At 38.8% G+C, this 13587-nt stretch overlaps 1 protein-coding gene across 1 annotated transcript; it reads right to left on the bottom strand.

Moving 5' to 3' along the window:
- Positions 1–2183: 2183 nt before the first annotated feature.
- Positions 2184–3149, bottom strand: LOC129543832 (olfactory receptor 5V1-like). The gene has a single exon (XM_055407179.2). It carries the CDS (start codon positions 3129–3131, stop codon positions 2184–2186), a length of 948 nt encoding a protein of 315 aa, XP_055263154.2. The 5' UTR covers positions 3132–3149.
- Positions 3150–13587: the final 10438 nt, after the last annotated feature.

Raw genomic sequence — 13587 nt, 5'->3', positions numbered from 1 at the left:
CTTGATCTCAATGAGAGTCTACCCTGAAACAAATAGCAAACAACCGAAAAAAAACAAAAAATACACACACATAGATTGAGAAATTCAAAGCTTCACTAGCTAATGACTTGTGCCATGAACCCACCTGCTCTTCCACTCTGTAATTTTCACAGCCTAGATTCAGAGTTTTCCCCATTTACTTTCACTTGCTTTTTCCAATATTAACGCCTTTTCTTCAGAAAATTATTCCTCTCACTTTTTTCTGTTTACTCTCAGCTAATTTGTCCTGCACATCCATCTTCACATACTTTATAATAAACTAAAATTTTGTCTCAGAAAGGATGTCCAAACATCAGAGATTAGCTGTGTTTACTGTCTCCTTGAATAAGATCATCAGAGATAGCTCCAGCTGTTCAAGACTCTTACACCCATTTTATTGCAAGCAACCTCTATCTAGATGTGAGATTGAGTCTCAGCAAATCCGCCTCTTATTTTGACCGAGAACATACAGACTAAATCCTATATAAACCTCCCTAGGGGTATCTGGACATTAATGTCTTGGGATTTTCTCTCTTGAGACTTATTCTCTCCCTATTTCTCTTCCATAAGTATCAATTTATACCCTTCTTTGGTGTGCTTGTGAAGTCACTAGATTAATTCTTTAATAATAAATTTGGGGCAGAGCCTTTGGTTGATCATGAGCAAAAGGGAGTGATGAGAATGTAAAAGAGAAGAGACAGCTCTTATCCTTCAAAAGTCTAACACCTTGTAAATGCAAAAAATTAATATCACTTAGAACAACATAATGAAAACTAAAAATGATGAATTATAAACTGAGTTCCACAAATACAGAAACGGGAAGGATTTGGGGAAATGATGAACAACAGGGAAGAATAAACAATGGGAATAAATTTGTTTAATTTACATATTTATGTAAGGGGTCTTTGAAGTATTGCAAAGAATCTAAGTTTATTATTTGTGCTATTATGATAAATATCATTTCTGAAGATAAGAAATATTTTCTATTTTCCCTTTTTTTTTTTTTTTGGTCATGTCATGTGGCTTACAGAATCTTAGTTCCCTGACACCAGGGATTGAACCCAGGCCACAGCAGTGAAAGCGCTGAGTCCTAACCACTGGTGCTATGCTTAGTTGCTAAGTTGTGTCTGACTCTTTGCAACCCCATGGACTGTAGCCTGCCCAAGCTCTTTTGTCCATGGGATTTCTCAGGCAAGAATACTGGAATGGGTTGACATTTCCTTCTCCAGGGGGTCTTCCTGACCCAAGGATAGAACCAGGTGTCTCGCGTTGCAGGCAGACGCTTTACTGTCTGATCCACGAGCCCAAATTTGCAACTCCATAGATTATACAGTCCATGGAATTCTCCAGGCCAGAATACTGGAGTGGGTAGTTTTTCCCTTCTCCAGGGCATCTTCCCAACCCAGGGATTGAACCCAGGTCTCCCAGTTGCAGGCAGATTCTTTACCAGCTGAGCCACCAGGAAAGTACAGTAAATGTAAGAAGGACAGTGACAAAGGAAGACAACTTTTAGACAAATGCTGAAAGTAACAGAATCACAAGTCAATAGATAGTTAGTTCACCATAAGACAAAACAAAATTTAAGAACAACAGATTAACTGAAGAATAGATTTGATATGTTTGAATATATTTGGGATTCCCTGGTGGCTCAGACAATAAAGAGTCTGCCTGCTGTGTGGGAGACCTGAGTTCGAACTCTGAGTCAGGAAGATCCCCCGGAGAAGGAAATGGCAATTCACTCCAGTATTCTTGCCTGGAAAATCCCATGGACCATGGACGGAGGAGCCTGGCGGGCTAAGTCCTTAGGGTCACAAAGAGTCGGACATGACTGAGCAACTTCAGTTCACTATATTTGATATGGAGGTTAAAAAACCAAAGAAAGTGTGCACAAGTAGAGACAAGCACATCATAGTTTTAGCAATGCTCAAAAATTCAAATTAACTTTTTATTTAGATATAGTTTCAAATATACAGAATATACAGAAGCATTTCAGGAATAAGAAGAGAACTCCCCAAATCCATTAATCCTTTACCCAGATTAATCTATTGTTAACATTCTGCCCCATTTATCATTGAAATCAATAATATTGACAAGAAAAAACAGATTGCGTGGGCAAGACAGGTAATTTTCTATATTTATCATGAGAGAAAAATAAACACTACACTTCAAGGGAAAGGAAGTTTGAAAGTTGCTACTTTTTCTCCCACAGCTCTCAGGGCCTTTCTGATATCCTTATTCCTCAAAGTATAAATGATGGGGTTTAGCATAGGGGTCACCACACTGTACAGTACTGAGATCAGCCGGTCTTTTGCCAATGAGTAAGATGAGATGGGCCGCACATATGTGAAGATGGAGCTGCCATAGTAGAGAAGGACAATGACCAGGTGGGAGGCACAGGTAGAAAAGGCCTTTCGTCTCCCCTCTGAGGAGCGGATCCTCAAGATGGTGGAGATAATGTAGAAGTAGGAAAGGATGATACCTAGGAAAGGAGCCCATCCAATGAAGACCCCAACGATGAGTAACACCAACTCATTGACAGAAGTGTCCCCACACGACAAGATCAGCAAAGGGGGGATGTCACAGAAGAAATAATGAATCTCGTTGTTGCCACAGAAAGGCAGGCGGAATGTCAGTCCTGTGTGCACCACTGAGTTGAGGAAACCACCAGTCCAGCAGGAGGCTGCTAACCGGCTATACAGGACCTTGTTCATAATAACCGAATACCTTAAGGGCTTACAGATTGCAATGTAGCGATCATATGCCATAGCTGCCAGGAGGAGACACTCTACTCCCACAAAGAAAAGGAATGCAAAAAGTTGAGCCACACAGCCCCCATAGGAAATACTTTTCTTCTTTGATAGGAGATGCACCATCATCTGGGGGACATTCGTGGTGGTATAACAGATATCAAGAAAGGCCAGATTCCTTAAAAAAAAATACATGGGGGTATAGAGTCGTATATCAACCAGTGTTACCAAAATAATGAAAATATTTCCTCCCAGCGTACAGAGATAGATCGTAAGAAATATGGTAAAGAATAAAAACTGCACATCATTTAGGTCAGAGAATCCTAAGATGATAAATTCAGACAGAGTGTGATTTTCTTCTTCCATGATGTTTTCTCTCGGAAATTGAGAAAGCAGTACAGATTGCAGTATTCATGTGCTGCAACAGCAGTAATCTACAAAACAAGAACATATAACTTTATAGATAAAATAATTATCAGGAAAATATCAGGAAAAAAGCACTCGAATTTATAATCCATGACAAGTTACAGTGGTGTACTGCAACCATCACAAAAGCCCTCGACACACACATTTAAACTTTTCCTATGGGATGCATCTCTTACAGAATATCAGCAACACCTTTACAGGAAAAATTAAATATTTTAAAAGTCTATGTGCAGCATAAGAGCTATTTATGTAAATAGGTCTTGGCAAGCCTGTTTCCTAACACCTCGTTGTGTCTTAGAGATGACTGGTGAATCACATAATTTGTTTCAAGAGTTGTGAAGTTATTTGAGTTTCTCCTTGTGATGCCTCCTGTCTTCCTTGCACACTTAGAGACTGATTTTTATGGTTTTTAAGTTATATTTTAAGAAAATTAAAGTGGAATAGAAAATTCCAAAAACAAGATAGTTCCAGAATGTGATACCGTGTACTTTGATAAAACTTTATCTTAAAAAAGAATAGTTGACACTAGTAATCATGTCCTGGAACAGACTCTTACAAACCATGACACTAAAATTTGAAGATGACAATGTTATCAATGGAATTAGTTATTGAAGCCACTCTCCAGTGCTCTAAGCTTTTGTCATACAATTTCCCTGGTGGAACAGTGATTAGGACTTGGAGCTTTCACTGCTGTAAAAGAAAGATCAAGTAAATAAATAAAAATTTTAAATAATAATTTTGTCTCTTTTTAGCCTCAAATATCATGATGGTGGTGGTGGTTTAGTCACTAAGTCCTGTATCTGCATTCAAAGCAGGAAATTTTAAAGTCAGACTTCTTTCTCTTTAACTGGTATGGTCACCAACAGCAACCTTAGCCAATCAGACAAAACATGAAACAAGAGAAGACTTCTCACAACAAGTCAGAATACCTGGATTCCCTCCTCAGTTCTACAGTCCACCAGCTGTTTGAACATGGAAAGATCATTTTAATTTTCTGGTTCCCTGTTGAGTCACATGTGATGTGAAAGTCGCTCAGTCATATTGGACTTTTTGCAACTCTGCGGCCTATACAATCCATGGACTTCTCCAGGCCAGAATACTGGAGTGGGTAGTCATTCCCTTCTCCAGGGAATCTTCCCAACCCAGGGATTGAACCCAGGTCTCGTTCATTGCAGGCGGATTCTTTACCACCTGAGCCACAGGGGAAGCCGTGAGTCATATGTAAAATTATTATAAACTCTCTGTCTCCAAAATTCTAGAAAAATATTTATATATTATGATGTATAAGTAACAGTTTTAGTTTAACCAGTGATCCATTCTGATTGCTTAGAATGATGAAGAAACAAAAATGTTTAAAAATCAATTTGTCATCAATAGTTTTGGCAATGTGATGCCACAATTAATGATCTCAGTAAATTAAGTATACTATGATCATAGCATATTACAACTCAAAGAGTAAATTTGAAACAAAACACTGAGTAAAATATTGCTGGGACAGCATTGGCTTTGATGAAGCATAAGCCCATTTTCTGTCTTTTTCCAGATCCATGAAAAGTTTGAATTACTCCAACTCAGATACTTATGACAAAGATCAAATTTATAAATATTTCCACACAAAATAGATGATAATTTAAAACTTGGCTCTCTTGGACATAGGATAAAATTTTGTATATATTATATGCTTAAAATTGTCAAAATAAAAAATAGTAAAAAAAAAAATGGGTAAGAAAGCAACGTAGTATCCATGATAATAATCAGTAACTTTTTATTTATAATTATTTAGTTTTTTCCCCCTAGGTTGGCCAAACTGTTTCCAAAACACACCCTAGAAATAGGTTTTGGTTTAATACCCAAAGAACATCAAGGAAATATTAATGAAACTGAGATTAAGACTGAGAGTCTTGTTTCAAAAAATTATGAGATTAAATACATTTAGTAAATGTAAATTATTTTATTTCTATTTAATTTCCTGGTACCCATGCATCATTTCAGTATCACGAGAAATAAGCTTTCCATGAAGAAAATCCCTCATGAGTTAGTCTACAGGTGGCAGTACTTGGCTGAATTCTATCTCAGTGGAGAACTGAATGGAAGACAGAGAAATAGTCATCCCAAGATAGTACTAGAGCTAAGCTAAAATATAAACTGGCTTTCAGAATTCTTATCAATATTAAAGTGAAGGATTTAATATGAATTCATTTACACAGCAAACCTTTCTGTGGATCATCTGACCATTGTATCCAATAAACAAATAAGAAACTTTCGTTTTGGAAAATCTCGCTTTTGGAGAATGGTTTGTTTGGTGTTACTTGACCCTTTGTTGGTGTTTTTGCAGAGTGTTCAGATTAGCAAAGGAAAAACTCTACAATAGCGTATTTCCCTTTAATTAATGAATTCTCTAGAAATGATAACACTACACATATTAATTGAAAAATCATGAAAAAGGTAGAAATCTTGAGAAAACCTTTTCTTAAGGCTTTTATCTGCTGTACCAACGCTATCCATCTCCTCTCCCACACTGAATCAAAGTCAGGGCTAACCATGGCTATTTATATAATCTGTGAGCATTACTGAGTCTAAGGCATTGTACTTGGTGCTGAAAATTCAATGCAGTATTTTGGACCATCTCTTATGGAATATACAGAATGGGAATTCCAGCTCCAATTAGGAAGGAGCCTTTAAAAGTCATCTAGTCCGGCCACTGAAATACTCTGTACAGATGTTTTGCTGTGCTGTTCTTAGTTGTTCAGTCGTGTCTGACTCTTTGCAACTCCCTGGACTGTCACCCACTGGGCCCCTCTGTCCATGGGGATTCTCCAGGCAAGAATACTGGAGTGGGTTGCCATGCCCTCCTCCAGGGGATCTTCCCCACCCAGACATTGAACCCAGTCTCTGGAATTGCAGGAAGATTCTTTACCATCTGAGCCACCAGGGAAGCCTTATATTTTGCAAGGTGATAATCCAATCTAAAATTGTATACTGTATTGATGGGCGATGCAAACTCTATAAAGAGAGGCTATCCCATCTTTAGACAAATCCAAGTATTAGAAAAAAAATTTGATCACTGTGGGGTTTTTTGGCTGAGCCACGTTTTACTTGTGGCATGTGGGATCTTTAGTTGCAGCGTGTAGTATCTAGTTCCCTGACCAGGGATCAAACCCTGGCCCCCTGCATTGGGAACAAGGACTTTAAGCCACTGAATCATCAGGGAAGTCCCTGGTCACTGTGTTTTATTACTGGAAGAATGGTTACACCTACCAGCTGTGTGAACACAAAAAATGCAGCTATTCCACCCACTTACTACCTGTGTGATCATGGATGAATTATAAAACTCTTCCTCCCTAAGTGAAAATAATGATATCTGTCTCATCAGAAAACTGTGACATTAAATGAGGTAATGCACTTAGTACTTAACCTAGTATGTATTATATAAAAATAACAATGAATGATAGATATTATTATTATTATTTCACATATTTGGTTTTAGGTCTGAATTCTGAAACCACAGGTAAAGTTTGGTCTCTCTTCTTCATGAAGGTCTTTGCTATATGAAACTTTTGACTCTGGACTAAACAAATTTAATTCATGTCTTTGTTTCTCACATAATATGGATTTCATAATAGTCATTTATGCCAAATCATGCCAAACTCTTTTATCATCCAGTAGGACTTTTACCTTTTCACTGTCATGGACTGAATGACTTGTCTCTTATTAAAAGAATTCACAATATTGGCAGAACAGATGAATCAAACACTTTCCTGTACCTAAAAAATGACATTGCTGAAGAAAGCTACACAGGTTACATACACTTGAGCTGCCCCACACACCCAGAGACAAGATGGACATCTTATTGTCTCCCACAAATAAAGCTCCATGAGATCTTTGATTTCCTTTTTCCTAAGTCGGACACGATTGAGCGACTGAACTGAACTGAACTATTTCCTACTGTTTTCCAAAGAGGGTGATTGAAGAAAAACAATAAATCTAAGAATCAGGCTGAAATAAGAAGTAGGGAGGTGGGGAAAAGGAGGCAGAAGAAGAGGAGAATAAGAACAAGAAGAAAAACACTTACTTGTAGTAGAAAAGAGGACATGAGAATAGATGTTCAAATTCAGATTCCTAAAACCTGGTATAAGTTTCTTTTATGGACTCTTAGAGTGACAGACTTATTGTCCCTGGAGTTTCCATGCTGTTAGAAACATTTAATAAGAGCCCAGCATCCCTAATTAAATGCTGATGTTCTGGGTGTTATGGAAGCAGGATGTGCTGCTTTAGGGAGTTGAAACAGAAAAGTCTCAGATAAATGGTAATCCTTCATGGTGATTTCATAAGAGCTCTCCTCAGAAGAGACTGACTTAGGAGACTTTTAAGCCTTTAGACATTCCTGTTCTAATCATGTTTATTTGCTATCACTATCCAACTGCCAATGAAAACAAACTGAGGTCCCCATAAGTTTTGAACATTTCCAGGATCACACAGAATGAAGGTCCAACACTCTTTGTCTCACTCGGGTATCTGGCCTAATCTCACCTTCAAGCTAAAAATACCTTCTTCACTTTAGCTGGTAAATACTCATCCATGTTTGCATGAATACAGATCATGAAGGATGAATTTTCAGGTTAAGAAATTATGGCTTGTCTTCTAAGTAGCTGGGAATCAGTTAAGAGTTTAAATGAAAAGAGTGATAGGGGTGGGGAGGAACACAACAATAGAAAATTAATCCAAGGATTCTATACAGAATTTTCTTAAATATAAATTCTAGAGGCAAAGAAAAATCATTTGGAAGTTAATGCAGTGATATAGTTGTAAAGTTAAAAAAAGCTTGTTTGTGAAATGTAATTGATGATATTAAAAAGGAAAGAAAAGGATAAAAATCAAAATCACTGTGAAGAAAAAAAAAAAGGTACATTTTGTGGTCATGTTTATTTTTCAGCCAAAGGGGAAAGAAAAATTAAAAAGAGCTAAAGGTTAAAACTTGGGTGAGGAAATTTGGAGAATGATAAAGTTATTGACGTAAAAAGCCATTCAGAGAAAAAGCTTATTTTGGCAAAGAAATGAATTTTAAATGATTCAGGTTTTCTGGTCTATCAGGGCACTGAGATTAAATGAAAAATGTGTACAAGACATGAGCACAGTGATTATCACAGAGTGCTGAACAAATGTTAGCTCTTATTATTAATATTATTTTTCAAGCAGAAATCCCCAAAGAATGTTTGAATATATTAAACTGATACTCAAAAGTTAGATAATAACAACTCATGTTATGTGGAAGAAGATAACATTTGACTCATGAAACTAATAAAGATTCAATTCAGTTCAGTCGCTCAGTCGTGTCCGACTCTTTGCGACCCCATGAATCACAGCACGCCAGGCCTCCCTGTCCATCACCAACTCCCGGAGTTCACTCAAACTCATGTCCACAGAGTCGGTGATGCCATCCAGCCATCTCATTCTCTGTCGTCCTCTTCTCCTCCCACCCCCAATCCCTCCCAGCATCAGACTCTTTCAGTGAGTCAACTCTTCACATGAGGTGGCCAAAGTATTGGAGTTTCAGCTTTAGCATCAGTCCTTCCAATGAACACCCAGGACTGACCTCCTTTAGAATGGACTCGTTGAATCTCCTTTTAGTCCAAGGGACTCTCAAGAGTCTTCTCCAACACCACAGTTCAAAAGCATCAATTCTTCAGTGATCAGCTTTCTTCACAGTCCAACTCTCACATCCATACATGACCATGGGAAAAGCCATAGCCTTGACTAGACGGACCTTTGTTGGCAAAGTAATGTCTCTGCTTTTTAATATGCTATCTAGGTTGATCATAACTTTCCTTCCAAGGAGTAAGCATCTTTTAATTTCATGGCTACAATCAGAATCTGCAGTGATTTTGGAGCCCAAAAAAATAAAGTCTGACACTGTTTCCACTGTTTCCCCATCTATTTCCCATGAAGTGATGGGACCAGATGCCATGATCTTCGTTTTCTGAATGTTGAGCTTCAAGCCAAACTTTTCACTCTCCTCTTTCACTTTCATCAAGAGGCCTTTGAATTCCTCTTCACTTTCTGCCATAAGGGTGGTGTCATCTGCATGTCTGAGGTTATTGATATTTCTCCCAGCAATCTTCATTCCAGCCTGTGCTTCTTCCAGCCCAGCATTTCTCATGATGTACTCTGCATAGAAGTTAAATAAGCAGGGTGAGAATATAGAACCTTGACATACTCCTTTTCATATTTGGAACCAGTCTGTTGTTCCATGTCCAGTTCTAACTGTTGCTTCTTGACCTGCATACAGGTTTCTCAAGAGGCAGGTCAGGTGGTCTGGTATTACCATTTCTTCCAGAATGTTCCACAGTTTATTGTGATCCACACAGTCAAAAGCTTTGGCATAGTCAATGAAGCCGAAATAGATGTTTTACTGGAACTCCCTTGCTTTTTCAATGATCCAGTGGATGTTGGCAATTTGACCTCTGGTGCCTCTGCCTTTTCTAAAACCTGCTTGAACATCTGGAAGTTCACCGTTCACATATTGCTGAAGCCTGGCTTGGAGAATTTTGAGCATGACTTTACTAGCGTGTGAGATGAGTGCAGCTGTGCAGTAGTTTGAACATTCTTTGACATTGCCTTTCTTTGGGATTGGAATGAAGACTGACCTTTTCCAATCCTGTGACCACTGCTGAGTTTTCCAAATTTGCTGGCATATTGAGTGCAGCACTTTCACAGAATCATCTTTCAGGATTTGAAATAGCTCAGTTGGAATTGGAATGAAGATTACATAGCATGAAATAAAAAAACAAAGATCCAAATATCAAATTTTTGTTGATACCAAAATTTAGGGCATGAGAAAGAAAAATAAAGACAAAACTTATAGGTAGGGACAAAAGCCATGTAGACAACAAAATTGACTTCCAGGTAACGCACTTATCTCAGAAATGATTTTACTCTTTCATACTCTGTATTTTTAATGGTCAAATAAAAATTAACCACTAAATAACAAATTTAATTTAAAGGAGAGACTAAAACTTTTAAATTTATCTAAGAAAAAAATGTTAATTTTCAACATACAGTGTTTTTATCTTATCCTTAGTTCAACTTGGTCTTTTTTCCTTTGTATTTTTTAAAATTTATTTATTTTAATTGGAGGCTAATTACTTTACAATATTATAGTGGTTTTGCCATACACTGACATGAATCTGCCCTGGGTGTACATGTGTTCCCCATCTTGAACTCCCCTCCCACTACCCTCCCCATCCCATCCCTCTGGTTCACCCCAGTACACCAGCCCCGAGCATCCTGTATCATGCATCGAACCTGGACTGGCGATTCGTTTCACATATGATCATATACATGTTTCAATACCATTCTCCCAAATCATCCCACCCTCGCCCTCTCCACAGAGTCCAAAAGACTGTTCTATACATCTGTGTCTCTTTTGCTGTCTCACATACAGCGTTATCTTTACCATCTTTCTAAACTCCATATATATGTGTTAGTATACTGTATTGGTGTTTTTCTTTCTGGCTTACTTCACTCTGTATAATAGGCTCCAGTTTCATCCACCTCATTAGAACTGATTCAAATGTATTCTTTTTAATTGCTGAGTAATACTCCATTGTGTATATGTACCATAGCTTTCTTATCCATTTGTCTGCAGATGGACATCTAGGTTGCTTCCGTGTCCTGGCTGTTATAAACAGTGCTGCGATAAACATTGGGTTACATGTGTCTCTTACAATTCTGGTTTCCTCAGTGTGTATGCCCAGCAGTGGGATTGCTGGGTCATATGGCAGTTCTATTTCCAGTTTTTTAAGGAATCTCCACACTGTTCTCCATAGTGACTGTACTAGTTTGCATTCCCACCAACAGTGTAAGAGGGTTGCCTTTTCTCCACACCCTCTCCAGTTGCTTTACAGCAATCATACATACACATAAACATATATCCCCTCCTTTTTGGACTTCCTTCCCATTCAGGTCATCTAGAAAAATAGTATAGATGATCTTATTTGCAAAACAACTGAAAGTGAAATCACTCAGTCGTGTCCGTCTCTTTGAGACCCCATGGACTATAGCCCACTAGGCTCCTCCATCCATGGAATTTTCCAGGCAAGAGTACTGGAGTGGGTTGCCATTTTCTTCTCCAGGGGATCTTCCCAAACCAGGGATCGAACCTGGGTCTCCTGCATTGCAGGCAGACGCTTTAGCGTCTGAGCCACCAGGGAAGTATTTGCAGACTTATTAGTGTGGCTTTCCTGGTAGCTCAGCTGGTAAAGAATCTGCCTGCAATGCAGGAGACCCCGGTACAATTCCTCAGTCGGGAAGATCTTCTGGAAAAGGGATAGGCTACCCACTCCAGCATCCTCAGGCTTCCCTTGTGGCTCAGATGGTAAAGAATCTGCCTATAATGTGGGAGACCAGGGATTCATCCCAGGATTGGGAAGATCCCCTGGAGGAGGGCATGCTTCAGTATTCTTGCCTGGAGAATTCCATGGACAGAGAAGCCTAGCAGGCTACAGTTCATAGGCTTGCAAAAAGTCGGACATGGCTGAAGCAACTGATCGTGCATGCACGGTGTTCATGGCTAGCCTACCAAGGGGGACCTCTGAGGTTGTGGTAGCCCACCTGGTTGTTGGGTTGCCACACCAGGATGTGGTTTCTGACTAGACCACATCTCTGCCCCTCATATACATCTTGATATGGCTTTTTATTTATATCCTTAGTTGTATAGAATCTGTTCTGCTAGACTTTGGTTTGTTTTCAGAAATAGCTGTCTTATATACAGTTGTAGTTTTGATGTTTTCATTAGAGGAGGTGAACTCAGGAACTTCCTACTCCACCATCTTGATCTGGAACCAAGAATGGGTGATATTTTAAAGTATTAGATTTTTTTTTGTGATCCACTTTGAATCCTAGTTTCACAATGTATTGCTATAAATTTGGAAATTTGTTAAAATCCTTTGAGCCTTGGGTTTTTGTGCCCCATGATTTCAATATTCTCCTCACTGGGCTTTTGTAAAAATTAAATAATCTGACACAGGTAAAGAACTCAGAACAATAACTTACACATAAAATGAGCACACAATAAATGTTATCTTTATATAATATTTGCAACATATTACATAGCAGGGAACTCCTGAAAAGCAACAAAAATGAAAAATTGATAGAAAGATGGATAAAGGACATTGTCCCTGACTCACAATGGGCACTCGGTAAAAGGTTAATTTCCGTTTCCTATTCGCTATCTACCATGTGTTATCAAGGTAGAATTTCGGTCACTGGTGCTTCTGTCATGTCCAGTGCTGTGGCATATGTGGAAGCTGCCTCTATGGTTGGGGGGCTGGGGGCCCAAGTCATGGGTGCCTCCACAGCTGGAGGGATGGGGTCACAGACCTCACTGTTGATGCCCATTTACTTTGGCTCTGAGTGCCACTGTGGTTGGGAAGTCAGAGTCATGGGCACCACCTGCTATGTTGGGTTCTCTGGGGCTCTGTGATAGCTGCTGTGGCCAGTGGGCAAGGGGTATGCTGGGATTGTAGGCACCGTTTCTGCTGTTCCTCAGACTTGCTTCCTTTCACTAAAAGGGTTCCAGTCACCCTCTTTTTGATGAATTCTCTGACAACCTGGTGCGTTTAGCAGAGGCACCCTGTTTAGCTGTGGGTGTTTTACTGGTTATAAATTGAAAGGGAGAGTTACAAGGAGCACCTCACTCTGCCATGACGCTAATGTGGTTCCCATTCCTTAACTCATATTACCAATTTTCATCATATACACCAAAGAGTATTTCCAAGATAGTTTCCAAAATGAAAAAGTGAATTTATACTTCTGTCCTAGGAAATGAAAGGACGTTGAATAGCCACTGAAGTCCTACTGCCGTCTATAATTCTGAAATGAAGGGACAAACGCAGTAAAGAAAATAGGAAGAATGAAAAAAACCAAATGGAACTAAAGAAAAGAATTCCCCAAGCTTACCTCATCAGGCTGTATGTGTGAAAAACATTCTGTTTCTTCTTACAGCAATTCTTCTTGGTACCCAGGAGACATTCTCCCCTAGGATTTTCTTGTGTAGAAATATGTGACCCATAAAAAGGCAGGCAAATTTTCAGAAAGGGAAGAAAAGACTTCTCAAAATAAAGAGCTTATACTACAATCTCAGCAAGAACCATTCTTTCAGATATTTTTCTACTGTTTATTATCGTTAGGAATGTCAACCTAAAAAGCTTTCTTACCTATGAATCTGAATTCTCAATCAGGTACGAGAATAAAATAGAAGACAGGCTGGGAAGTTGCCCATATTTTCCATCTCTTAGTAAGTGATCTGTCTGCTTGCTGGTATGAAAATTAAATACCCAGTGTTAAGAGCTGATTTCCTGTCTTATGACGGACTCCTCATTGTGTTTGTGGATTATGA

Source organism: Moschus berezovskii, chromosome 23 (assembly GCF_049115385.1).
Source record: "Moschus berezovskii isolate FMDL1 chromosome 23, NW_MosBer_1.0, whole genome shotgun sequence".
NCBI classification, from domain to species: Eukaryota; Metazoa; Chordata; class Mammalia; order Artiodactyla; family Moschidae; genus Moschus; species Moschus berezovskii.
This window is presented reverse-complemented; position numbering and strand designations above follow the sequence as displayed.

Excerpts from the sequence above, each read along its gene's own strand:
- LOC129543832 (XM_055407179.2), bottom strand. The coding sequence starts at position 3,131 with ATGGAAGAAGAAAATCACACTCTGTCTGAATTTATCATCTTAGGATTC.